Below are 25,334 nucleotides of genomic sequence, written 5' to 3' on the forward strand. Positions count from 1 at the left end.
TAAAGGATTTGAATAAAGAAATCCATGTTAAATGCACCTATAATGGCGTTCAATTATCAGAAAAAGAATTTCCAAAAAACTGGTTAACAGACGGTATTCAGATAAAGATACTATTTCCTTTTCGTCTGATGACAACAGTAAGACGAAGTCTTTTCCTTGTAAGGGCATAGACCTCGCTGAGAGCGATAGTTCGTGATGAACCGGCCAAACCCTAATATTGTATAGTATGTTTTGTTCCTTTTGGAGTTCATGACCTTGTAAAGAATTAGTAATAGAAAGGTTTAATAAAATAGGAGTTTTAAATTTATATGTTGTAAATGCACGCTTCCATTTATATGATTTTAGTACTCAAACTCACGTTTCCCTTATATCCCAAAACGGGGGCGTGACAGTTGCTGTCCGGTCGCTTGGCCTTGTAATGGTTGTTGTTTAGCTGGTTTTGTATTCTATAGTTAGTGTGTTTCCTGGTTTAGGAAACGTGAGTCCAGGTAGCTGGAGTGACTTTCTGTATTGTTGAGTTTGTTCTATAAAGGTCTTAATTCATAAAAAAAAAAAAAAAAAAAAATTAGTAAACTTTTATGTGATTTATATATTCATGCAATGTTTTTTATGTGCAATAGAGATTTTTTTTAAGTTTCAAAATTAAATTATAATTAATAATCCCGCGCATTGCGCAGGTTATGAGCTATTAATAATAATAACTTAATACTCCACCAATTTTATAGGCAGATTAACATTAATTTTTTTTTTTTTTAAAAAAAAAAAAAACAAATTTTGTGACTTTCAAACATGCAAAGAGATTGTGTGATAATCGTCAATTATATTACACTCTCCTTCAATTTAAGTCGTATTGAAACAAAGAGACTTGCTATTATTCAAAAGAATAAAACGCGTTGTGAGAACGGAGACAATGGAAAGATGGATTTTATAAGTAATTAATAAATAAATAAGGAACTTTTTTTTTTTTTTTTTTACCAAATTCATGCTTAAGTTTTCACATTCTCACTTGTTTTCATGCAACAAGTCTCGTATATGTTACACCACATCTTAGCTGGCCAAAGAGAAATATATGAGAAATGCTGTATACTAAATTTTATTTAATATTTATTTAATAATGTTGACGTGAGACTCTTGATTCGGAGTGAATAGAATGCCTCACCGCTGTTGACTTCTGACGGCCAGTAGGCCATATACGAAATAAAACTAATGTTTGGATGTCAGTTCAATAAGGTAGGCAGTAGAGATTTTTTTTAGGCGGCTAACCAAACCAATTCAACCGAACTTTTTTTAAATATTAATATTTGAAATGGATCGACGTCGTTTTAAACCTTAGCATACTTGTTTAGCCCAAAAACTAACCATTTAGGCCCAAAAAGCTACTGATTAATCGATTAACCGACGGACATATAACTAACTTAACCTAAATAGTCAGAAATTGTGATCGTCATATAAAGTCGATTGATTAACTAGTTGTGGCAGTTCAGTGGGAGAAAATATCACTACAGTTATCGATTTAATTGATACCCAGCCCTACTCGCAACTAATTATTAGATAATTTTTTATTTAACAATGATTAATCTAAGGGTTAATTGAGAACATTATTAGATGAATGTTTGATAGAATTATAGTATCTAGCATTATTAGAGGATATCCATAGCAGCAAGTCACCATAGCAAGTCACTGCAACAACCACTCCACTGCAGCAACCATTCCTCTCCATGCTGCCCAGATCAGATCAGAAGACCACGCCATACTCAACCCATAACTCCATGTTTTCAACCTTTAGTTTATCTCTTTGTACTCTGGTCTTTATCCTTTTGTTCAGTCTATATATTAGACTATTTTGTAATCAGAACATTAAGTGTAATCAGTAACAATGTAGTCCTTTGTTTACCTTCGTGTTCTCTCCCTCTTCCATTACAAACATCCATCTCCATCTTTTTATTTTTCTAAACAAAGGACTACATTGTTACTGATTACACTTAATGTTCTGATTACAAAATAGTCTAATATATAGATTGAACAAAAGGATAAAGACCAGAGTACAAAGAGATAAACTAAAGGTTGAAAACATGGAGTTATGGGTTGAGTATGGTGTGGTCTTCTGATCTGATCTGGGCAGCAGTGGTGAGGAGTGGTTGCTGCAGTGACTTGCTGCTGTGGATATCCTCTAATAAGCATTACTCAAAATATATCCATTGCATTTCGATTCGTTAAGCATAGAGAAAATAGAACAGTTACACCCATTAAAAATATTTCCTTCCACCAATTTCCATTCCTTGCTATGCTGCCTTCAGTCGAACAAGAAATTTAAAACTTGTAATTTGACCTTATAACAAATAATTTTTTGTAGTTTCAAATGAGCTTATAAAACCTTGTGGTATGATCGCTGTAACAAAATGATCTATACAAATTCAAACTATTTTTCCAACAAAGCCTTTATAAAATTACAATTTTACGCTCAAATTAAAAAATTATAAAGAAATAAAGAGAAAGAAATTTGTTCCAGAGTGGCTTAACCACTCAATAGGCCCTTGGAGTAGTCATGCCCTTAGGATGGTTCACCCCTCCCCAATAGTCAACTCTAAGGATAGTTTGAGCACCCTACGTAGTTAGTTTACGGGGATGGTCGACTACCCCTAATCAATTTTCTTCACTTTTTTTCTTTTCTTTTTTTTTTTTTTTATTTATATATATAGGATTCAATTCAGGATTTTGCTTAGGAGATATCGGGAAGGAATTTGAATGTAATAATATCTATTTATACATATACAAAAGAAAAGGTTTTCTATTGATTCAAATGTTGTACCTGCGGGATAAGGATAGAGAAAGAGAAAAAAACCCGAAGATTTCACATAGTACTTGTGATTTAAAAATCAATCTGATTTATTTCATACATTTTGCTCAACGAGAAAATGGGCCAGATTCTATAGGATCAGACCTATGGGACTTAAGGAATGATGGAAGGGAATAAGAAAAGAAATAAAAAAAAGAAAAGAGAGGGAACTCCTGGAAATTCTTGCTCCCATTGGACCATTTGTATATATATATATTATTGAGGGTAAAATGGTTAAACTTTTGTTACGAAGACATAAGAAATGAATTTATAAACTCATTTTTAAACCACAGATTTATTTATTACAAAATCAAACCACATTGACCAATTTAACAATTTTCTCTTTCTTTTCTTTTCTATTTTTTTTTCCCTTTTTTCTTTTTTCTTTTTGTCTTTTTTATTTTTTATTTTTTATTTTTTATGCTCCGTTTGTTTCGACTTAAAATGATTTCCGTCGTAAAATATTTTCGAATTTGGCTCGCACGAAAAAATTACGAAATGTAAAAATCAGAGTTTGGCAAATGCCGCAGGAATCAGGCAACGTCTGATCGCCGTTGCCAGATTTCAGCCGGCAAGTTTGGTCGGATTCCAACCGGACTCTTCCGAATCCAGCCAGATTCCGGTCGTTTTGGCCACATCTAGCCAGATCAATGGTCGGATCCTGCAAGATCCTGACCATTTTGGCCAGATTCGGCCGGCTTTTGACCATGGTCGAAATCCGGCAATATTCCGACCAGTTTTTGCCAGAATTTGGTTTGCCGACATCCGGTGACGGTGGCTGGATCTCACCAGATTGCGGCACCGACAGGTTTACGGCGATTGGATGTTGCCGGACTCCGCCCCGCCTAAATTCCGACGACCAACAATTGTTGAATTCTGACAATTAGATATCAAACATACGTGTAAAGACAAAGAGTTTACTTTTGGAAAACAATTTACGATTTTAAAAAACGTAAATCATTTTTCAAAAATTAAAGAAATTTTTACGATTAAACTAAAAATAGTTGACCATTATTTTCGCCCATACCAAACACCGTAAAATGTCGAAATTATTTTCCAAAAATTATTTTACGCCGAAACAAACGGAGCATTAACTTGTACTCTTTTTCTTGCCCCCCTTCCCTTTCCCTACTTTTCATTTTTAAGGAAAACTAATAGATCACCATCCTGAATTTGATGCTTTTGTAGGTGCACGTATCATAATCACAATTGTAAGGAAATTATATTTTGATGATTTTGTAGATACAAGTATTAACCAAATCTTTGAGTAACCACTAATGTTTTAAACAATTAAACCTATAAAAATGGCAAATGAACAAAGAATATCACTGACTTGTTTCTCAGAGTATGCAACAATACAAAATTCCTGTCAAATAGGAATGGCTCGAGTTAGCAGAAGGTATACACAAGATGATTTCTATACACACACCAATTCTATGCTTTTTTACAGTTGAAATGCGAGTCGAGGCTACTTCCCACATTCCCAGGAAGAAAAAAACTTCCGGAATATTTGAACATGCGTGGCTTCAGTTTGCTGATAATATGAATACTATATGCAAAGCCATTGAATCTGTAACAGGAAACTTAATATGTGATCTTGCGAACCTTGGAGAGGATCTCAGTATTCTCGGCTTATGATCACAGGGAAGATAACCAGACGCTCTCACAAGGTTAGGGAAAAATGTACTCGACAAACATCCTATACAGATTGTGATTGTGGAGTACTCATCTTCTCATGAACATCAACAACAAGAGTCCGCAGCTCGGGGAAAACTGATATGAGTAATAGTTCTAATATACCATATCCAAGTTGCTTCACACAGATAGAAGACTGCAATATATAACAAACCATATTCAACTTCTTGGAAACAAACAAAGATAACAAAATTATGGAAATAAATCAGCACCGAGAAGGGATAAATAAGGCTTAACCTGAGTGAAATAATAAATGTCTCTCGCACAACGCCTGTACTGATTATGCCCAATCAAGCTGACTAAGGCCGTTGGAGCTCCATCTGAAAAAACAGTGGAGGTTAATGTCATCCTATTACTCAGGTCATGTTAGTCTGTTCAAGTTCAAGCTTCCTAAGAGTAGTTTTCCTGTTTCCTAATATTTGAAACTCTCAGGATTATAGTCCTCCAACATGATATCATATCCTGTAATGTTAGATCTTGGGATCCCCATGAAAGTCTTTACCTTTTAACCAGTGCAGTACCCAAATTTTGCTCGGACGCCGCGAGGGTGCTAGGGCAAGGGAGGGCTTTTAGTATGGGCTAAGACTGACAAACATAATTGGTCCACCTCCTAGAGATCACGTAGATCAAGCATATAGCACAAGAAAAAGACACAAGATTCCTGACTCTGAGCCCTCTTGATGATACATTGCCATGCGATGGCTGGTGAATTAAATTTTCTAGTAGAAGACGTCCAAATGACCCGACGGGAAAAAGTATCTATAAAATAAGCAATAATTTTTTTTTTCTAAGTAAAATAAGCAATTAAATATAATGCTACAAAGAAACGTTAACTTCTCATAAAGTATAAGCCGCAAGTTTTTTTTGTTCGCAAAGCAATACAAAGGAAAAGGGGGCTTTGAAATTCTACAACTCAGGTTTTGAAACTCTATTCATACTAAGAGACCCCTAGTAAAATAGTCTGAAAATTGCACAATCAAATATTTCCCCTAGTAAACTCTATTCATTTAGATTACTTGGTCTCATCAACCAAGAATAGTCTGAAAGGACATCTCTAGTAGAAAACAGTCAGATTGCTATTGAGAAACCCAGAATATAAAAAATGCACACAGAAAAACTATATCAAAACAAAGGTAAAACGTACCCAAAAAAGAGAAATAATCATTGCCCAACAAACTACGGAAACCATCTCCAAAGAAATTGACCACAAGTCTCAAGAGAAAATGTAAAATTTCACAACCGAATGACCCCAAAAGAATAAAAATTAAAATCTTAAAAGAGAGCATTACTCACCAAATAGCATTTTCTTGACATCACTTGCTCTGCGAGCAGCCTCAAGCTGTTGTTCAAAAGACACCAATGTGGAGATCTTATCGCCACCAAATTGACTTGTAGTTTGAAAAGGTTTTTGATTAGGTTCAGTATCATCGTCATTACTCTGAGTGTTCCTTAGTCTAAGGAAGAATGTGCCATCAGGCCAAAGAACCTGAACGAAATACATATTATCAATAGATTTGAATATGGCTCTTTCATATTTCTAAAGTGTGTCCATCCAATTGCGAGAAAGCATTTTACCATAACAAATAATTTTGGGAAGGCACACATAAATTTAAGATCACCATACAACTTAGAACATGCAATGTCAAGCAGGACTACATGTAATTGTTAGAATATTAATTTAAATGATTAAATTTACCTCTTCTTATTAGCTTAAACTTTTAGGATAAATGATAATTTAACAGTAACCATTTATTCCCATGTTTGAACAAACTTGAGGGCAATCTAATTTCAGCTCTAAAAGAGAAAAGGAGGCACATGGCAAACAATATAGATACCATAAGAATAGTTTTTTTTTTTTTCAAGTGTAAGAATAGTTATTTAACCAGGATTCGGCGGTACTCATGTAAAGCATGACATGCATCATTTACAGATGCAGATCCAAAACAGTGAGTTGTAAAAATCATTCCAGAAAATTGATGATAGTTATGATTGGTTGAATCCTTACATCTTGAACCCAGCGAATCCCTTGAGCAATAACATCATCTCTCCGGAGCCAATGAATCTGCCTCAAGAGCCAGTCATCAATTGCATCTTCCATTATTAACTGTAATATTTGTTTTGATATCCAAAAGGCCTGTCTTCTGCATCAACAGAAATAAGTATTAGGGACCAATCAGTTACAGTAATCAAACAAGTTATAGCATCATTACATGTTATCATGTTTAATACAATTACATCAGTCCAAAAGACCCGAAATTGCATGAAGGCCTAAATGATAGAAATAAGAAAACTTATAAGCTATAGATGATTCTTCATATGCATAAAATGGAACAACAAAATGGTATGCAGGGAGCAAGATGAAAGATTTTTTCAGGAACAAATATCAAATCTTGAAAAAACAAGAAAGAACCAAACGAGCCATCAATCTCTAAAATAATCAAAGTATGAAAGAAAAGAGTCATTTGAAAATACTTATCAGGGTGAAAAAAAAAAGTTGAAAATTAATGGAGAATCGCCTAATGTCAATAGGGCTACATCTAAATCAATGTCCGGGCATATGGGGCACACTTTTTTTTTTAGATAAGTAAATACGGGGGCACACATGTAAATAGACATAGAGGAAACGAAAACTCACTCCCAAAATTGAAAAACAGAAGGGCACGTCAAGTAGCAAGAAAAGATCAGGGCAAAAACTCATAATTGAAAACCATGCCAAGCTTGAAACACAGCCTTCACACCAACTGAATCATGCCCAAGAGAGAAGATGCTCAAGATATAAATCAAATGCTAAAGGTGATCACAACAATACAGAAAGAGATCTAAATGAAAAATGTAGGAACCAAAATGAAAAAACAAACTTCACACACACACACAAAAAAAAAAAAAAAGGCATAGCATTCAGGCATAGAATAACTAATGAATAATTCAGGCAAGACAGAACATTGAAATAAAAGAAAGAGAGAACACTTTATGCCATCCGCTACACACAATCCCAGAAACATCAACTTACTATAGAGCTTAAGCAAACCTTACGTTAAACAAATTCACTATCTCAGAAAGAGAAATGTCACATAAAAGATTTTTTTTTTTAATAAAAAAAGGGCAAACTGGAAGACAAGGCATTGATACATTGATACAACACATAAACATGACTCCATAGCAATGACTGCTTTTCAAAATTTCTGAATTAAGACACAATATAGCTCACCTCAGCCAGCCTCTTCTGTTGAGCTGAAATATCTTATCAACTAGATTCAACAGAGGAACACTTACATTAGGCGGAGTCCACTGCAAGAAAATCCAACCATAAACAACTATAGAATTTCAACATAAACCAAAGACGCACAACAATGGGAAAATTAGCTAGCTACATCAACTAAGATAGCCATTATGGGATACACAAGGTCTCTTGACAGCCAAAGGTTACCCATAAAATGCAAAAGAAAATGAACTCGGCTAAACTCGTGATACCTCAGGTGGCATTCCAACAGGGTCCTCCAAATGATCTGAGAATAATGGGAGATTTGCAGCTGGAAATCCACCCTGGTGTATCCCAGATTTTACCACTTCATGCCTCTTCTCGGAACCTAAGTTCCTAGGGTCTTCGCCATGTTTGACTACCCGTGGTGGAAAACTCTTAGAGTTCAATTCATTGTCTGAATGCCACCCATTAGCGTTTCCGCTATTGACTTCCTCATGGCCATGATTTTCATCCTTGTCACCTTCTTCATAATCAGAAAAGCTATTCGCAGTTCCCATAATATTATTACTTGATAGATGTTTATTGATCTCATCTACATTCCAGGACAAGTTCCGGGTGGATGTTGAAGAAGAAGCTTCATAAGTGGGTAATGGACCAACAACTTTACGCATTAAGCCATCTGAAACCCCTTTGAACTGGCGCACAATATCATCCACCGCATCATCCACATTGACTGTTTAAATTTTTCAAAGTTACCAATAAAAGTAAAATGTAGGAGGAAATGGTAAGCAAAGGAAAAATGATCAGTGTCCAAATAGATCAGCTCAATCAATATAGCTCATAAGTTCATAACACAAACAATTAGCATAATCAACAATCACAGAAATGATCCATGTAAGGTTTTTGAAAAAAAAATAAAAATTGAAATCTATGAACCGAGACAAGGCTCATGGCTTTGATGGCTTTCCCTTGGCTTTTTTCCAAGACTGCTGGGATGTGATCAAATCGGATATCATGGGCGTCTTCACAGATTTTCATGCTCATAACAAATTTGTGAAAAGCCTCAACGCCTCTTTCATTGCTTTAATCCCCAAATCCCCTAGGGCAACCGATCTCGCAAACTTTCGGCCTATCAGCCTGGTGAGTGGTATTTATAAGATCATTGCTAAAGTTCTCTCTAATAGAATGAGCCGTGTTTTGGAGAAGATTATTTCAGAGCCATAGAATGCTTTTGTCAAAGGTAGACATATTTTGGACTCGGTCCTCATAGCCAGTGAATGCTTGGATAGCCGTATCAAGTCTGGTATCCCAGAGGTTCTTTGCAAACTAGATATTACGAAGGCTTTCGACCACGTCAACTGGAAGTTCTTATTGTACATGCTAAAAAGATGCGGCTTCGGGGATAAATGGGTCTCTTGAATTTCCCATTGCATCTCATCGGCGTGCCACTCGGTTTTGGTTAATGGTTCGTCAGCTGGCTTCTTCAATAGTTCTAGAGGGCTGAGACAGGATGATCCTCTTTCGCCCCTCCTGTTCATTGTTGTCATGGAGGCTTTGAGCAAAATGCTCTCTGGTGCTGTTGATAGTGGTCGACTCTCATGCTTTTCGGTGGGTTCTAGGCCTCCTGTGATCAACATCTCTCATTTGTTGTTTGCAGATGACATATTGGTCTTTTGTGATGCTAATCCTGACCATCTTCGTTTCCTGCGTGTACTACTAGTTTGCTTTGAAGCTATCTTTGGTTTAAAGGTCAATTTGGCTAAATCTCTCTTGGTTCCTGTTGGCAATGTGGACAATGTTGCCGAGTTGGCTTCTATCTTGGGTTGCGGGACTTCCTCTCTGCCCTTGAAGTATCTTGGCATGCCCCTTGGGACACGCCACAAGGCTACATCCATTTGGGATGATATTGCGGTTAAGATGGAGCGCCGTTTGGCCAGTTGGCAAAAGTTGTATTTGTCCTAGGGTGCTAGGGTTACCCTCTTCAAGAGTACACTCTCCAACCTCCCTACGTATTTCATGTCTATTTTTCCCATTCCTACTCGTGGCTAACCGTATAGAGAAGCTTCAAAGAGACTTTCTTTGGGGTGGGATAGGCGAAGAATTCAAGTATCACTTGGTCAGATGGGACAAGGTTTGCTCTCCGATCTCTGAGGGAGGTTTGGGTTTCAGAAACTTGAAGACTTTCAATCGTGCTCTTCTAGGCAAATGGCTATGGCGTTATGGGTCTGAGCGAGATGCATGGTGGAGAGTCGTGGTGGATTCTAAATATGGCAGCCTAAGGGGTGGTTGGTGCTCTCTCAAGCCGACAAGAGCCTTTGGGGTAGGGGTAGGGGTATGGAAAAACATCAGGAAAGGCTGGGATTCGTTCTCTCATTACACTAGATTCGTCGTGGGGGATGGCTCCAAGATCAGTTTTTGGCATGATTTGTGATGTGGTGACATAGCCCTCAAAGTAGCCTTTCCAACTTTATTTGACATTGCTCGCCTTAAGGACGCCGTTGTTGCGGATAATCTAGAGCGGTTGGGTGACTCATTCCAGTGAAATGTGAGCTTCATCAGGGAGGCTCACGATTGGGAGGTGGATGTCTTTGCCTCTTTCTTCCAATTGCTACATTCAGTTAAAGTAAACAGAGACAATAAAGACAGTTTGTGGTGGGTCCCCTTCAAAAAAGAAGTTTTCAAAGTCAAGTCCTTTTACTCCTTAACTAGCGCTGGTGGCAGACGCTTTCCCTGGAAAAGTGTTTGGCGTACTCAAGCTCCTCCTAGGGCTGCTTTCTTTGTGTGGATTGTGGCTCTTGGTAAGATCCTCACCTAAGACAACCTTAGGAAATGGCATGTTATTGTGATCAACCGTTACTGCATGTGTAAGAAGACCGAGGAAACTGTGGATCATCTCCTTCTCCACTGCGACGTGGCTTCTGTTGTGTGGAATTCTCTCTTTAGCCGTTTCGGTGTGTCTTGGGTTATGCCTAGACGGGTTATTCACTTGCTTGCATGTTGGTGGTCATCTGGCAGATCAAGGAGTGCTATTGTTTGGAAAATGGCACATATTTGTATCTTCTAGTGCCTTTGGTGGGAAAGAAACAATAGAAGTTTTGAAGACTTGGAAAGAACCTTGGAAGAGACTCTTTCTTTGTTCTATCATTCTTTGTATTGTTGGACTTCGGCTTATGTCCATCCTTTGTTTATTTCTTTTTCTGACTTTCTCTCTCACTTTTCTATTTCTAGTTAGGTGTTTTCCTTGTATACTTCCAGTGTACCAAGAGGCGCCTTACGCTCTTCTAATAAATTTGATCTCTTACGTATAAAAAAAAGAATTTGAAGATGGAGTATCATGGTCCTTCCTTTCTTTCCATTAAATATGTACCGAGAAAATGAAAAAGGAAAAGCCCATGTTCACACAAGAGCTCGCCCTCAAGCAAATGGCCAGAAACAGAAAGAATAGGACACTTTTGAACAAATAATCTGCTTCACTCTCTGATGAGATGTTTGATACACAATCCAGGAAAAAACTATGTAATTCATCTGCAAACATATGCAGAGGCAGCAAATATTCTCCTTCCAGAAAAAGCAAAGTCTGAAAGGAAATAAAATTTTTTGAGTGAACAAACAAACTAATCACCACATTAAAACTCAAAAAAATGAAGACAAATAACCATAAGGAATGGCCACTTTTACAACTAGATGGAAAACTGTCCATCTTTTTAAAATGACGTTGGAAAATGAAAAATAGGGAGAAAGGGGTAGTGTAGCATGTCGTACATTAAATCATTATTATCTTGGCTGCCAGTTCATTTTTAAGATTTAATTTTTTAGGAGAAATGCTAGGTTTCTCAAAATTTCCCCAAAAAGTTTGGTTCCAAAATGATGTGTCACCATCACATGTAATCTATTGTTTTAGTAAATAGAGGCATAAGGTGATGGGATGGTGACACATCATTTTGAAACCAAATTTTTGGGGGAAAATTTGGAAAACCTAGCATTTCCCTTTTGTATACAAACTGTACCCTTGGGTTCATGCTATTTCCTCCACTTTTAGTAATGACAAGCTGTCTATTTATCCCACCCAAAAAAAAAAGGACGGGAAAGACAGATTGGTGCTCATATTGCCAAACTGTCAGCTCAGAGTCTTTAATTAGATGATTCACAAAACTCTGTCCGGAGTTCCTAATTACATGATTGGCAAGACAACCACTGCCAGTATATATATTTTTATTGACAATGATTACTTATATTGTACCATAAGGTGAAGTTGATAGAACTAAAATCCAATTTCCCAAAACCGACAAGGGTATCCATCAGTAGTCGACCGACTTGTATAAAAACCCAATCAAGTTGTATGACAAACCAACAAGCAATTTCAAAGATTTAACAGATATTGAACATAAGTATACTAACTTGCACATCACCACATACAAAAATAGTTACAACCTAAACATAGAAATAGCTAGGGTAATCCAAAAGCCAAGAAGAAAAACCACATACCTGCCAAGGTTCTCATAACTGAGGAAGATTTTCCAAAAGAGTAATTCTTCAACAAAAGAAAAGTTGTTTAACAGGTTCAGAAATCTATTGGCTAACCCCAGAGAATAAATAAGATAAGATAAGATAAGATTAAACAACAATAGGATGCTCATCTAAATTTGGTGCAATGAATTTCAAGGCGATGCCCACCTTCGAGGAAGCACTCAAAAAATCCCACACTTCATGTTGTTCGGCAACATTAGCTATTGACAAGAGATCCTGGGAAAGACAATAAAATTAGAGCAACAGGATCATGTACAAAAGAGAATTCTTATAAAAACAATACAGCAGGGGCTACATAATACTTGTAGATATTTATCAAGCTGAATGCAGCGCTGATGAACAAAAGCGTCCTCTGTGCTTGATGAGAATATCCTTTTAGGAGGCAAATGTAACGTATAATTAGGAATGTCTTTAAGATGTCGATGCAATCGCTCAAAATTCCTGTATCTGCAGGCCATAAAAATATTAAGTTAAAAGAAAGATTAAAACCAAAAGAAAATCCAGATCCAGATCCAGATGGAGTGATGACGATCTTGAAACTCTATGAACTTTCTTTGCAACTAAAAGTAAGCAGTTTGAATACGCTGAACATAAGAACATAATGTAGGAACTATGTTATAATTATGACACAGATGAGAAAGAAACCTTCTTTTCACAAACCAAGTCCTATTTTCTGCATCTGTCACTGCAATTGAATAAACTGCAAAGGATTTTGACCCAATTTTCTCAAAATATGCTCCCATAACCTGTAGAGACATAAGTAGGCAATGCAATGATCAACTTAAACTGGGAGCAAGCATTTGTATAGCAAAGTCCAGAAAGTGTTCTAATTTATATCCTCCATTTCATAATGATTCTACTAGCAGCTCATATTACAAATTTGTACTATCCCGTGATAATTACAGCAAAAGAATGCTCACCCGGCACCTGAGCTTAGGAGCTTGCTGTGCCTCGCTTTGAAGCACCACATCTGAAGCACTCCTACCACTATGCTCTCCACTACGCCTGCCAAAATTGGGGCTATAGAACTCTAAAATAATGGGCTTTCCACGCTCTTCTGTAAATTTCTTTTCTGTACCAGGTTGGGCTATCAAAGCAGAAGTGCTATTGGATCTCTTAAGCTGACTTTTATTTCCATCAGTTGCAAGACTAGTAGTATGCTCCAATTCGTCAACGAGACGCCCTCCCCCAAAACTCAATTCCTTGTTATGATCCTGAGGGAACTGTTTCCCAGTTTTGTTTAAAACACTTAATAGATTATCAATACTTTGTGCATGCGTTAGCTGCTTTACAGCTATCCCATCTGTTCCTATGGATATTTCAGGCTTGTTGGTTAACATTTCCTTCCCCAGATCTTTACTAGATACAACACTTACTATTCCAGAACCCTTTACTATATGATCTTGAAAACCTGCTTTAATATTCTTGTGCTCTTTCTTTTTATAATTTCTTCCTTTTGTCCACAGGTTCTCAAGATTTTCAGGAGTAAGAACTTCAGTTCTTCTCTGGGTCGCTGCCTCCAGGTGTCGTGCCCAATCAGCAGACCGGTATTTCATAGACTCTTCTGTGCTATAATCCAAGGATGTTTCTCTCTGATGGTCAGTTTTAGCCACTGTAATATCAGTCCCTTGCTTAGAAGAAGAATATTTCCTCGAGTTAGGATCATCATTGCATACACCCCCTCCAGTGAGAGGATGATCATTGGGATGAGCCGCCACATTAGTCGACTGATAACTGCCTACCCCTTTAAGGCTGTCATCTTTAGCAGCAAGCAAAATGTATTCGACCAACTCATTGATGGATCTGATACCAGAGAATGATTGATCAAAGTGGATCAGATGCTCCATTGAAGGAGAAAGTAATAGAATATTTTACATATCAGCACACACATACACATATGAAAGGATCATTTATATACTAAGGAAAGTAAGTATTCTACACAAGCAGTGGCAAGTCTAAAATCGTCCCTATATTTTTAAAAGTATGTAAATAACATTACACTGAAATCAGTTTACAGAACCAAAAGGTTTTAAGACAAACAATACTTAGAAGCGACAAATTGCTACTGCATTTTTTTCCAATTTTTTTGGGATGAATACTGTAAAATACTGAAGGAATCATTCAAGAAACATACCCAGGGCTTGCAAAATTCATAACTGGTTGAATAACCAAGCAAGTTACAAGTTCTCGAGCAATAGATCGAATCAAGGGAGATTGAGCTTCTTGTCGTTTGAGTACCACAGCTAACACCCCACTTATTAGCCGTTGAAGAATCTGTGACAAATATATAAAAAAAGCATCAAGTGGATTCAAAAGATAAAATTGAAAAGAAAAACATATTTACATAAGAACACTCCACTCACACCTTGTACTCACTCTCAGGAGATATCAATGCAGGATGCAGCTCCTTAGAAGCCATAAGATGGTGTTTCAGTCTATCATCTCTCTCCTCAGAAGACAGTGTTGCCATAACTTCAACACCTATAGCAGCTTGGTTTCTTCTGAAGAGGTCCAAGTTATCCCCTATTAAATCAACTATATCCCTGAAACATTAGGCGGTCTTTTAATTCTGACATTCAAGTATCCAGCTATATTGTCCGCTGAAAAGCTTCCTATTGACTAAGATTCTTTTCTTGTACCAGAAGAGGAAAGCAAAATATATATATATATATATATTAAAAATAATACCTTGTTAGCAAGTCAACAAGGTTTAACTCTTTAACCCTTCCTGAGATTTCACCAAGGGCATCCATTATTATTGCACGGATCTGCTCAGGGAACTCTCTGTCTGGCGTAATTTCTGAATACCACAAATTCACTACAAAATCCTTCAATATTTTATCAATAAAATCGCTCATTGCAGCCTCAACAATAGGAGAATCAACTTTTCTTTTCCATTTTGGTGGAGGCGGCATAGTAGAAACGCGTGAATCATTCAATGACAACTGTTTCTTCTCCAAATGAGATAAATATGTTCGTGGACGAACTGATCGAACCTTCCAACGGAACTCTGCCTCATTAAAAAGAATGCGTAGTGCAGAAACAAACAGAATTGATATGGGTATATTCATCCACATTGATTTACTTGTATCTGCAATGAAAAAGAAAGAGTTGATAGCAGACATACACTACATCAAAGGTGGAAGAAATGCAAGTTATATGTCCAGTTTAATATCTACATTGTCAAGATGATAGAGCCAGAAAAATATCACTAGTAACATCAGAAAAGCAACTCTCATTGGTGGTGCTGCAGCTGTTCCAGTGCGACCAAGTTGAAACCTCAAAATGCATCCAAATCAAGGACCCCAGAGACTCACGGCAGCCTACCACTTGTCAGTGAAAGCTGTGACCATTCTCATGACAAGCACAGTGATCGAGCTACAGTGATCACAAACCTCCATTTAAGAAAATAAACAAGTCCCATATGTATCACTAGTTAGGACCCAAGAAACGAAAAAGTCCTACTGAGCCTAAATAAGCATTTGGCTTAGCTGAATTTAGTTTTTCACATTTCAAAAAAAAAAAAAAAAAAAAACACAGCAGCTAATTTATCGTTTCCTTTCCATTTCCACCAATATATCAGTAACCCAACAGAGGGTTATCTACTAGTTCTTGATTCAAATCATAAAGTGGTAAAATAAATTTAAAATCAAATAAAAAGCACACATAGCCAGATCGATTCGGAGTTATTATACAAAGCTTTGCAGTATTTGATACCCGCAGAGCAAACTCAATCACAAAAATCATTATAGAACCACCAAAAAAGAGACTACAGTGTCTAATTCGGGATTGTATACCCCAGAAGCTACACAAATAATTCTAAGCCCAAAATTCAAATACTTACGCGTTAAGAAGTAGGAAACAGCGAAGATACACAGCGCCCACCAAACAGTTCGAAGCTTAGCCTCTTCAATTAGATCCTGTATGGTCTCCATCGCCTTCATTCTCTCGAAACCCTAGCCAAAATGCTACTCTGAATCACTAGCGCAAACGAATTCCGTCCCCAAATCAAAGAATTGAATTTGCGCCAACCGTGCAATCCCAATCGTCAGCATCAAAATCAATCAGGGACGCCCGCGAGGGTTTTGGTCGATCCTAGACACTTTCGGCAAATAAATTCCCGAGCAACAAAGAAAGTATACCTGAAATTTGTCGTCCTTCAGCTGTTTCACTTTCTTTCTCATCAGTCGGACTACGTCGGAGGAGAGAGAGAGAGAGAGAGAGAGAGAGAGAGAATGCGTTTTTGCCACCTCAGCGTCCAAAGAAAAGGAGGTAATTTGCTTCTCGAACTCTTAAAAAATAAAAATTAAAATTGCTTCGATTTCGTTAAAACAAAAAAAAAAAAAAAAAAAAAAAAGTGATTTTAAATTAAATTACAGAAAATAAATCGTTTAAAAATTACATTTTTAAAAAATTATAATTTGAACACGTAGAAAAGTGTTTATTCAAATCGCAGACAATGTGGTGTTTTTTTAAAAATACAATATTTTAAAAGGCTAAGTTGTAATTTTAAATGTCAAACCACGTTTTTAAAAATTATTTTTTTTAAATCGCACATTTTAAAATCGTTATTTTTAAATCGTAGTTTTTGAAATTGCAGACCCAAACAGATCTTACTTGTCAAAAAGAAGAAACAAGAAAATTGTTCTACTGACTTATAAAAAATAAAAAAAAAAATAAAAAAAAAAAGGAAAAGAAAATTGTTCTACTGCATTAACCACTGCGTTCTTAGTACTCACAAGAAATAATAGGTCACATATTTGCATCAATGATTCATTAGAAAGATGGCAAAGGCGACTTTTGAATTTGTTATTTTTCCTCTAAAAAAAAAAACAAAAGAGTCGACTTTTGAATTTTCTAGCTTGATGACAAATGAGTCGTGTATCAAAGTGAACTTTTTTTCATTTTTTGCTGGAGATTGTTTTTCCCGTGTTATTAGGCACAAAGTTTTTATTACAAATTTTTATTCAACAATTAAATTTAATTATAACTAACGTGTCGATTTATGTGAATTATCGTACTGATTTATAAAAAGATTATAATAAAAATTATATTATTCTAAATATTTCTTTTATTTTTTAAGCAGTTATCATTGTGTGGATAATTTGGAGGTTAGAATCAATTAAACATCAAGAAAAAAAAAATCAATAAACAAACGTCTTGAATAACATGGATTTAAGTCTTAATCTATAAGGATACGAATATGGAAAGGATAACACTTGGATCTTAATCTTATTTTATGTTGCTGTTTATCTTTTTGATTAAGCAACCTCGACCAAATAATTTACCTGCGGTTGGCAGATTATAGCTGATTGGTTGGAACAATGGAAGGAGGAGAGGTCAGCACGTGGCCAAGGTGGCCACGTTAATATATTGATGCAGTGGTTAATTCAGCCAAGTCAGGTGTACGAATGAGTCTAAACTGGCGGGTCGGGAAAAGGCACGTGATTTGTTTTGTTTTCTTTAGTAATTGTAGAAAAAGGCACGTGATTATTTGCAGCGGACTGGCCGGGCTCATTCCCTTGGAGGCTTGTACGGTCCATTACAGGTTTTGTGGATTACCCATGCACCATAAAAAATAAGATATATAGCCCATTTAGTGAAAAAGACCGAAACAAAAAGACACAGAAGATACAATTGCAACAAAGAAAGCCCACAAGTAGCCACTCTCAGATATATAGCCCATTTAGTGAAAAAGGCCGAAACAAAAAGTAGCCACTCTGGTGCCCCTTTTGCAGTGACGGAGTCGAGAACTTTTTATGGACAAGGGTTAAAAAAAATTATTATTACGAGTAGGCTAAATTTTTATTTTTTGTTTTATAATTTTTTTAAATAATTTTTATTTTCTCTTTTAAAATTAAGAGGAGGCCATCGCCTATCCGCCCCATAAATCCGTCCCTGTCCTTTTGCTTTTTTCTTTTGAAAAAAAAAAAGGGGAAATGTAGCTCTCCTGTAATTATAATATTATATTATATTAATCTAGCTTTCTTTTTTCTTTTATTTTTTTGGGTCTGAAAAGATAAAGCATTAGAAAACGATGGGCGCTCCAAATATAAAAAACTGCAATAAACTCTAGTAAGGTTCCCGAGAACACTTATCCTTTTCCAGCCCACAGACTCCGACACTGTGCCGCATTTTTCTGCTCCAAAACCAGCGTTCATGATTAACCCGTCGTTTTCACGACTGTCATTTACTAGAAGAACGACACACCAACGTTCATGATGCGCCCGTCGTCCTTGAGAGTCACAAATACTGTAGAAGTATCGTTACACGAATGAATAATAAAATAAAATTAAGATGCGGATAATTATTTGTTTAAATTTAAGAGAATTTGAATAAATAATTATAAAAAATTATTTATAAAATTTAAATAATTAAATAAAAATTAAGTTGTCAAACTATCTATATAAAAAATTACTTATAAGATTTACATTATTATATATAAAAAAATTACTTATAAAATTTACATTATTAAATAAAAATTGAGCTATGTAATCACCTACTTCTACGAAGCTCGAATTCTTTTAGATCGGGACAAATAATTTTCTGATCCACTAAAATATCTAATACTTATCCACTTTGCCAGTCGTGCCCTGATCTTTTGGTACATAACTGTATCTTCCTCGTAAAGCTGTCAATTCTAGTATTTGTGGGTGTGATCCGTGAGATACTGCAATCGGTGTGTGCTTGGATATGATGATAAAGTCCGCCCTTCTCCGTTCTTGCTCTTCTCCTCTGTTCCTCGAAGCCAAAGATCTTCACCGCAACCGATCATCCACGCCAAGATTTGCTTCCACCATAAGTTGCTCTTCGAGAGGCCACCCTTATATTCCGAAACTCGAGCCCTTTAGCCGATCCAAGTCCCAACGGTTCGTCAAAGAGCCCTCCTTGATCGAAAAGTCAAAGAACGAGCTCTCAGGTATTCTCCAATATCTCAAAGTTCTTGATGCTTTTTGTATGCGTAAGCCGATATTTGTTGTAAATAGTACTTTTTTCTTGGATTTCGTGATGAACTCGTGCAATATTTTGTGAATTTGGTGGGTTTTTTTTTTTCTTTCTTTCTTTCTTTCTTTTTCTTTTCCTGGGTTATTTTATATTAGTGATTCTGGTGATGATTTGCATGCCTGTGCTTGTTGTTTCAGATTATTGTTCTACGGTGGAAGGAGATGAATCGTATAGCTGTTGGAGAGCATACTTTGAACTCAAAGATCTTGAAGTAAGTTTGTTTTTCAGCTATCTGATTCTTCTAAGAATCTTAAGATCAAAAAAACCGCATGTCTGATAAAACAGAGGATAACTATGAATCTTTGTGCTATATATAATATTATAACTGTCTGTGAGTGGAATTGTTGCTTAAAAAGAAAGTGAAGAACTAAATACTTGACCCTTAACACTATAGTCTATATGTACTTAAACCTGTGCCATCGACGTATTCACACACTTCCACTGCAACAAAATAGAATAAGAGTTCCAAAATCAATGCGAAGCTGATCATTTTTCTCGATCATAATTTTCATCAGAGGGAGTCACCGAAAGAAGACGTGGAGAGGCTGATTCTTCAAGCAGGGGGCGTAAAAACTTTAATCGGATGCCTACACGGCATTGCAGGAATGCGCAAAGACAAGAACAATGGGTCCAATTTAGCCGAGCCGTTAAATGTGGAGAAAGGAGGAGAGAGACCCTGTCCAATCCCAGATGGATTGCCGAAATCACTGGAAGAGCTCGAGGAAGAAGAGCGAGGTAGAATGCCTGATTCTCCGTTCACCCGGCTGCTTAGAACCAAGGGTAGCTTCCCTGCATGGTATTCCCCCGTCCCTGACCATGAAACTGACTGATTAATTTCTGTGTTTTGGGGGGGGATCGAGGGGTTTCAGCGAGTTTATGCCCCACTTTCCAGATGGTTAATTAGCTGTAGATATAGTGGTTGTAGATATGAGATTTTCAAAGTGCGTTGTGACTTGTGAGGGTTTTAGATTTGTGACCATGGGAGTAGTTTCTTGTAAAATTATTGTAAGAAGTGTTAATCAGGTTTTTCCTTTGCCATGGTTTGCCACAAATTTGAGCTTAATGGCACGTGAACCTTATTTCCTAGTATAGCTTGATTTCTTTGCTTTACTAGTGTTGTTCCATGTATGGGTTTTTTTTTTTTTTTTTTTTTTTCATTTGGGCTAGAATCCCCAACGAAGAAAGAGTTTTGCTTTGGTCATCTGGCAATGTGGCTCTACGAATAATCTCTTCAACAGGAAACGTCAATGGTAAACCTGCAACCCAGAAGAAAAACTATTGGAATGGCCCAATGAGGTTGGGGCTGCAAATCAGCCCTTGCAAAACTGTGATCAGCAAAAGGTTTATGGAAATACAATATACGTTTGACAACATGATATCTCTCATTCAATAATTAACTCGAGGCCATCACTAGCCCTGAAAGCCAACTTTGATATGATCATATCTAACCCCTCATTGTTAACATGTTCGATTCAAAAACATTTCCTATACGTACAAAAGTGCTCCAGGAACTCGATTTCCAGTTTTAAGTATGGTTTGCTAAATGCAATATTATGGCATTTGGAAGTTGCATCACAAAAGTTTCTCACATTTTTATGCAAACAGGGATCACTTATCATCTGTGAACCTTGAATACGAGATTTTCTTTATCTTACACACAGCTTAGTTTTTGCCATCTCAGCGATTTGAAAATGTGAAAATTTTTACATAAAGAGGTGCATTTTAAAAAATTTATAATTTTAAAGGTCAAATCGCGATTTTACTAAATATTTAATTGTGTTTTTTAAAAATCACGTTTTTAAATTGCTATTTCTTAAATTGCACGTTTAGAAAACTACAAACTCAAACCGACCTAAATAAAGAATTATGTCTCAAACCTTAGGACCGTAATCTCGCAGGTACGATGGAAGAAGCAAATGAATAGAGGTTGTTTCTGTCTATAAAAAAGAAAAAGTTAGACCAAACTTTTTGTGCTTGAAATTACGTTTAGGTTTGAGGATTATGCCGGTGGAAAATTGAAAATGTAAAAGCATACTTGTTGGTTATATACCTTCAAAATAAAAACACTCTTAGACCTTGTACCTCAAAAATTGATATCCTAATTTTGAAATGCCAATTTGGCAAGCAGTTGGTTAAAGTAAGACTTGGTCAATTGGCAGTTTAGAGCTATGTTTTTCTTGTTTCATAAAGGCATGCACGCCATAATCCAAGCAACACCTTTCTATATTTGTGATTCAGAAATTAGAGGTACCTCCAAATTTTGTGGGTGTCTGAAAGAGCAGCCACACATTCCGGTGCTAAAACTAGAGGCCAGTTTCCACAGCCTCTCAATTGCTGTCGATCGACAGCCCTCCTCACCCACCATATAACACCATCCCTTCTTCAAGTCCCCCTTGCCTTCCTATAAGCAGCCTTGGGCCTACCAAGGTGGTCGGTAATGGCTAACCCTGTAACAAAGCAGGCCTTGGGCTGCTTTCTCTTCTTCTCCTTTATCTTCTCTTCTTTGTCAACCTTCTCTTTTGCTTTGTCAGATGCTGAAGCATCCCTCATTGCGCGCCGCCAGCTCTTGACGCTCCGGGGCAAAGAAGATCTTCCCCACGACTTCGATTTTGAGATCGGCCTTAGCGTGACTTTCGCCAATGAAAGGCTCCGAAGAGCTTATATTGCGCTCCACGCATTGAAACATGCTATCTATTCTGACCCTTTGAACACCACAGGCAATTGGGCAGGTGCTAATGTGTGTGCTTATAATGGGATCTTTTGCGCTCCAGCCCTTGACGATCCCAAATTGAGCGTTGTCGCTGGCGTTGATCTTAACCATGCTGACATTGCTGGATACCTTCCGGCTGAGTTGGGGCTTTTGACCGATGTTGCACTCTTCCACATCAACTCTAACAGGTTCTGTGGAATCATCCCAAAGACCTTGTCAAAGCTCGAACTTATGTACGAGTTTGATGCCAGCAACAACCGCTTCGTTGGTTCCTTCCCAACAGTCGTCCTCACATGGCAGAGCCTGAAATACCTCGATCTGAGGTACAATGATTTTGAAGGGGAATTGCCTCCGAAACTCTTTGAGAAGGAGCTCGATGCGGTGTTCTTGAACAACAACCGGTTCACGTCCACCATCCCCGACACAATAGGCAAATCCACAGCTTCTGTTGTGACCTTCGCAAACAACAAGTTCTCCGGTTGCATCCCCCGCACCATTGGCAACATGACCAACACCTTGAATGAGATCCTTTTCATTGGCAACAACCTTAGCGGTTGCTTCCCACCAGAACTTGGATTGCTTGGCAGCGTGACAGTGTTTGATGCCAGCTCTAACGGGTTCGTTGGGTTCTTGCCCAAGAGCCTTTCAGGGCTACTGAAGGTTGAGGAATTGGACATTTCACACAACAAGCTAACTGGATTTGTGCCTGAGAATGTTTGCAAGTTGCCTAACTTGTTGAACTTCACCTTCGCTTATAACTACTTCAATGGAGAGGCTCAAGCATGTGTGCCATCTCCAAGGGCGCACACGGTGTTCAATGACACAAGCAATTGTCTACCCGGCAGGCCGAATCAAAAGTCAACCAGGACATGCTCCCCTGTGGTGACTCGACCTGTGGATTGCAGCAAGAACTGTGGTAGCTCCTCTTCAAATTCTCCACCCAAGACACCGCCTTCAACTCCGAAGCCGCAGCCCCCGCAGCCCCAACCATCTCCTTCTCCAGCCGTGCCTACTCCATCACCGTCTCTGTCTACCCCTCCAAACCCAAAGCCAGAGCCCCCGGTGTCAGTGTCTCCATCACCGGTGGCAACCCCTCCAGTGGTTGAAACCCCAATTGAAGCCCCGACGCCCACTTCCACCCCTTCAAGTCCTCCTAAACCATCTCCAGCTCCGCAGCCCCCGCAGCCCCAACCACCTCCTTCTCCGGCCGTGCCCACTCCATCGCCGTCTCAGTCTACCCCACCAAACCCAAAGCCGGAGCCCCCGGTGTCAGTGTCTCCATCACCGGTGGCAACCCCTCCGATGGTTGAAACCCCAATTGAAGCCCCGACGCCCACTTCCACCCCTTCAAGTCCTCCTAAACCATCTCCAGCTCCGCAACCGATTGAGGTTCCTGAGCCATCTCCAGCACCAGCACCCACACCGGACGACCCAAGTGCAAGATCACCTGTTGGAATGGTTCACTCACCTCCACCGCCACATCACACTCTTCCACCACCACCACCAACAGTTAAGCCACCTGCACCATCTCCTAAGCCAGTGCAATCACCTCCGCCACCAGTTCAATCTCCCCCACCGCCTGTGTACTCACCACCACCACCACCACCACCCGTTCACTCTCCTCCACCGCCAATCCATTCGCCGTTGCCGCCACCTGTTTACTCACCACCACCACCCCTACCCCCAGTATACTCCCCACCACCTCCAGTCCACTCCCCACCGCCACCGGTCCACTCCCCACCGACTCCTGTTCACTCTCCACCGCCACCGGTCCACTCCCCACCACCTCCTGTTCACTCTCCACTGCCACCAGTCCACTCCCCACCGCCACCACCACCACCTTTCCACTCCCCACCACCTCCCGCTCACTCACCACCACCACCACCTGTCCACTCTCCACCACCACCAATTTACTCTCCCCCACCACCTCCCGCTCACTCACCACCACCACCACCTGTCCAATCTCCACCACGACCTATCCACTCTCCACCGCCACCAATTTACTCTCCCCCACCACCTCCCGCTCACTCACCGCCACCACCACCTGTCCAATCTCCACCACGACCAATCCACTCTCCACCGCCACCAATTTACTCTCCCCCACCACCTGTCCACTCCCCACCACCTCCTGTTCACTCTCCACCGCCACCACCTGTCCAATCCCCACCACAACCAATCCACTCTCCACCGCCACCAGTCTACTCTCCTCCGCCACTTATCCACTCCCCACCACCTCCTGTTCACTCTCCACCACCACCACCTGTCCGATCCCCACCACGACCAGTCCACTCTCCACCGCCACCACCACCACCAAATGCTTATCCTCCTCCTCCTGACATTGCCCTCCCTCCAACCTTTGGGTTCCATTACTCGTCGCCTCCTCCACCAATGTTCCCAGGCTACTGAGTAGCTTAATACCATTAACACCTTTGCCTTGTTTTGCATTCCATTTATAGTTTCAGAACGCCACGTACACTCACTTTGTAAGCTGAGCTTCTCAATCAATGAATGGTAATTTGAGCTTCCATTTGTTTTTCTTTCCACCCTCATCTCTTTCTTGTTTTCTTTACTTTGATGTAAATGTGTGTATTTAGATGATTCTATTTAAATTGCCATTATCCTTTATTTAGCCTACAAAAGTAAGATTGCGGCTCATCAATATGATTATATATATACTAATATTACCAAATTGTAAAGTTATCATTGTTTTATGAGTAACGATTAGAAAAATATTGTAGTAATGAAAAAAAAAAATGTTGGAATATATACATAGGGGTGTGAGGGGTTAAATCAACGTCAGATAATAATATTAAGTATTGAGTATTGATATAATATAATTAGATCTAATAACATTAATACTCCGTTTGTTTAGGCGTAAAATGATTTCGGTATTTTTCAATGTTTGGTAGAGGCGAAAATAATGGTCAACTAAAAAATTATTTCCGTTTGACCAAAAATGCTTAATAAATTTAGGAAAATGATTTGTAAATCGTTTTCCGTAGATGGTAGACGCAGTCGACTTTCTTTTAAACAACGCAATCGACCTTTACATTCAACCAGTTGACTATCATCGAATTCCGACAAGCCAGATCTCGACACCGGTCGGTGCCGGAATCTGACGACATCCTGCAACCGTCGCCGGATTCCGGTAGTATTGTGCCAGATTCCAGCCACTCTGGCCGAATCCAACTGGAGTGGCCGGATCTCCGGCTATCTAGCCGGGATACAGGCCGAATCCCTAGCCATTTGGCCTAGATCTTGGACAGATCCGGTCATTCTGGCTGGATCTCAGGCCAATCCGGCCGGATCTCCAGCCATCTAGCCGGGATATTGGCCGGATCTCCAGCTAGTTCGGCCGG

General features: G+C 38.6%; 3 protein-coding genes across 3 annotated transcripts; 2 read left to right on the plus strand and 1 right to left on the minus strand.

The window, feature by feature from the left end:
• Positions 1-4,098: 4,098 nt before the first annotated feature.
• On the minus strand, positions 4,099-16,504 carry LOC133881495 (uncharacterized). The gene is made up of 15 exons (XM_062320433.1): positions 16,105-16,504; positions 14,949-15,351; positions 14,626-14,803; positions 14,395-14,534; positions 13,181-14,063; positions 12,906-13,006; positions 12,563-12,707; positions 12,408-12,476; positions 12,219-12,264; positions 8,003-8,466; positions 7,740-7,819; positions 6,537-6,672; positions 5,825-6,017; positions 4,769-4,851; positions 4,099-4,667 (listed from the first exon to the last, which is right to left on the minus strand). Exons 1-15 carry the CDS (start codon positions 16,202-16,204, stop codon positions 4,536-4,538), a joined length of 3,153 nt encoding a protein of 1,050 aa, XP_062176417.1. The 5' UTR covers positions 16,205-16,504; the 3' UTR covers positions 4,099-4,535.
• Positions 16,505-18,807: 2,303 nt separating this feature from the next.
• Positions 18,808-20,375, plus strand: LOC133882635 (CCG-binding protein 1). Its single transcript, XM_062321841.1, has 3 exons — positions 18,808-19,179; positions 19,403-19,476; positions 19,781-20,375. The coding sequence occupies exons 1-3, from the start codon at positions 18,954-18,956 to the stop codon at positions 20,093-20,095; spliced, it is 615 nt and encodes a 204-aa protein (XP_062177825.1). The 5' UTR covers positions 18,808-18,953; the 3' UTR covers positions 20,096-20,375.
• A 1,327-nt stretch (positions 20,376-21,702) lies between these two features.
• LOC133881951 (pollen-specific leucine-rich repeat extensin-like protein 3) lies at positions 21,703-24,464 on the plus strand. Its single transcript, XM_062321027.1, has one exon. It carries the CDS (start codon positions 21,703-21,705, stop codon positions 24,379-24,381), a length of 2,679 nt encoding a protein of 892 aa, XP_062177011.1. The 3' UTR covers positions 24,382-24,464.
• The last annotated feature ends 870 nt before the right edge of the window (positions 24,465-25,334 follow it).

Source organism: Alnus glutinosa, chromosome 11, assembly GCF_958979055.1.
Source record: "Alnus glutinosa chromosome 11, dhAlnGlut1.1, whole genome shotgun sequence".
Classification (NCBI taxonomy): Eukaryota; Viridiplantae; Streptophyta; class Magnoliopsida; order Fagales; family Betulaceae; genus Alnus; species Alnus glutinosa.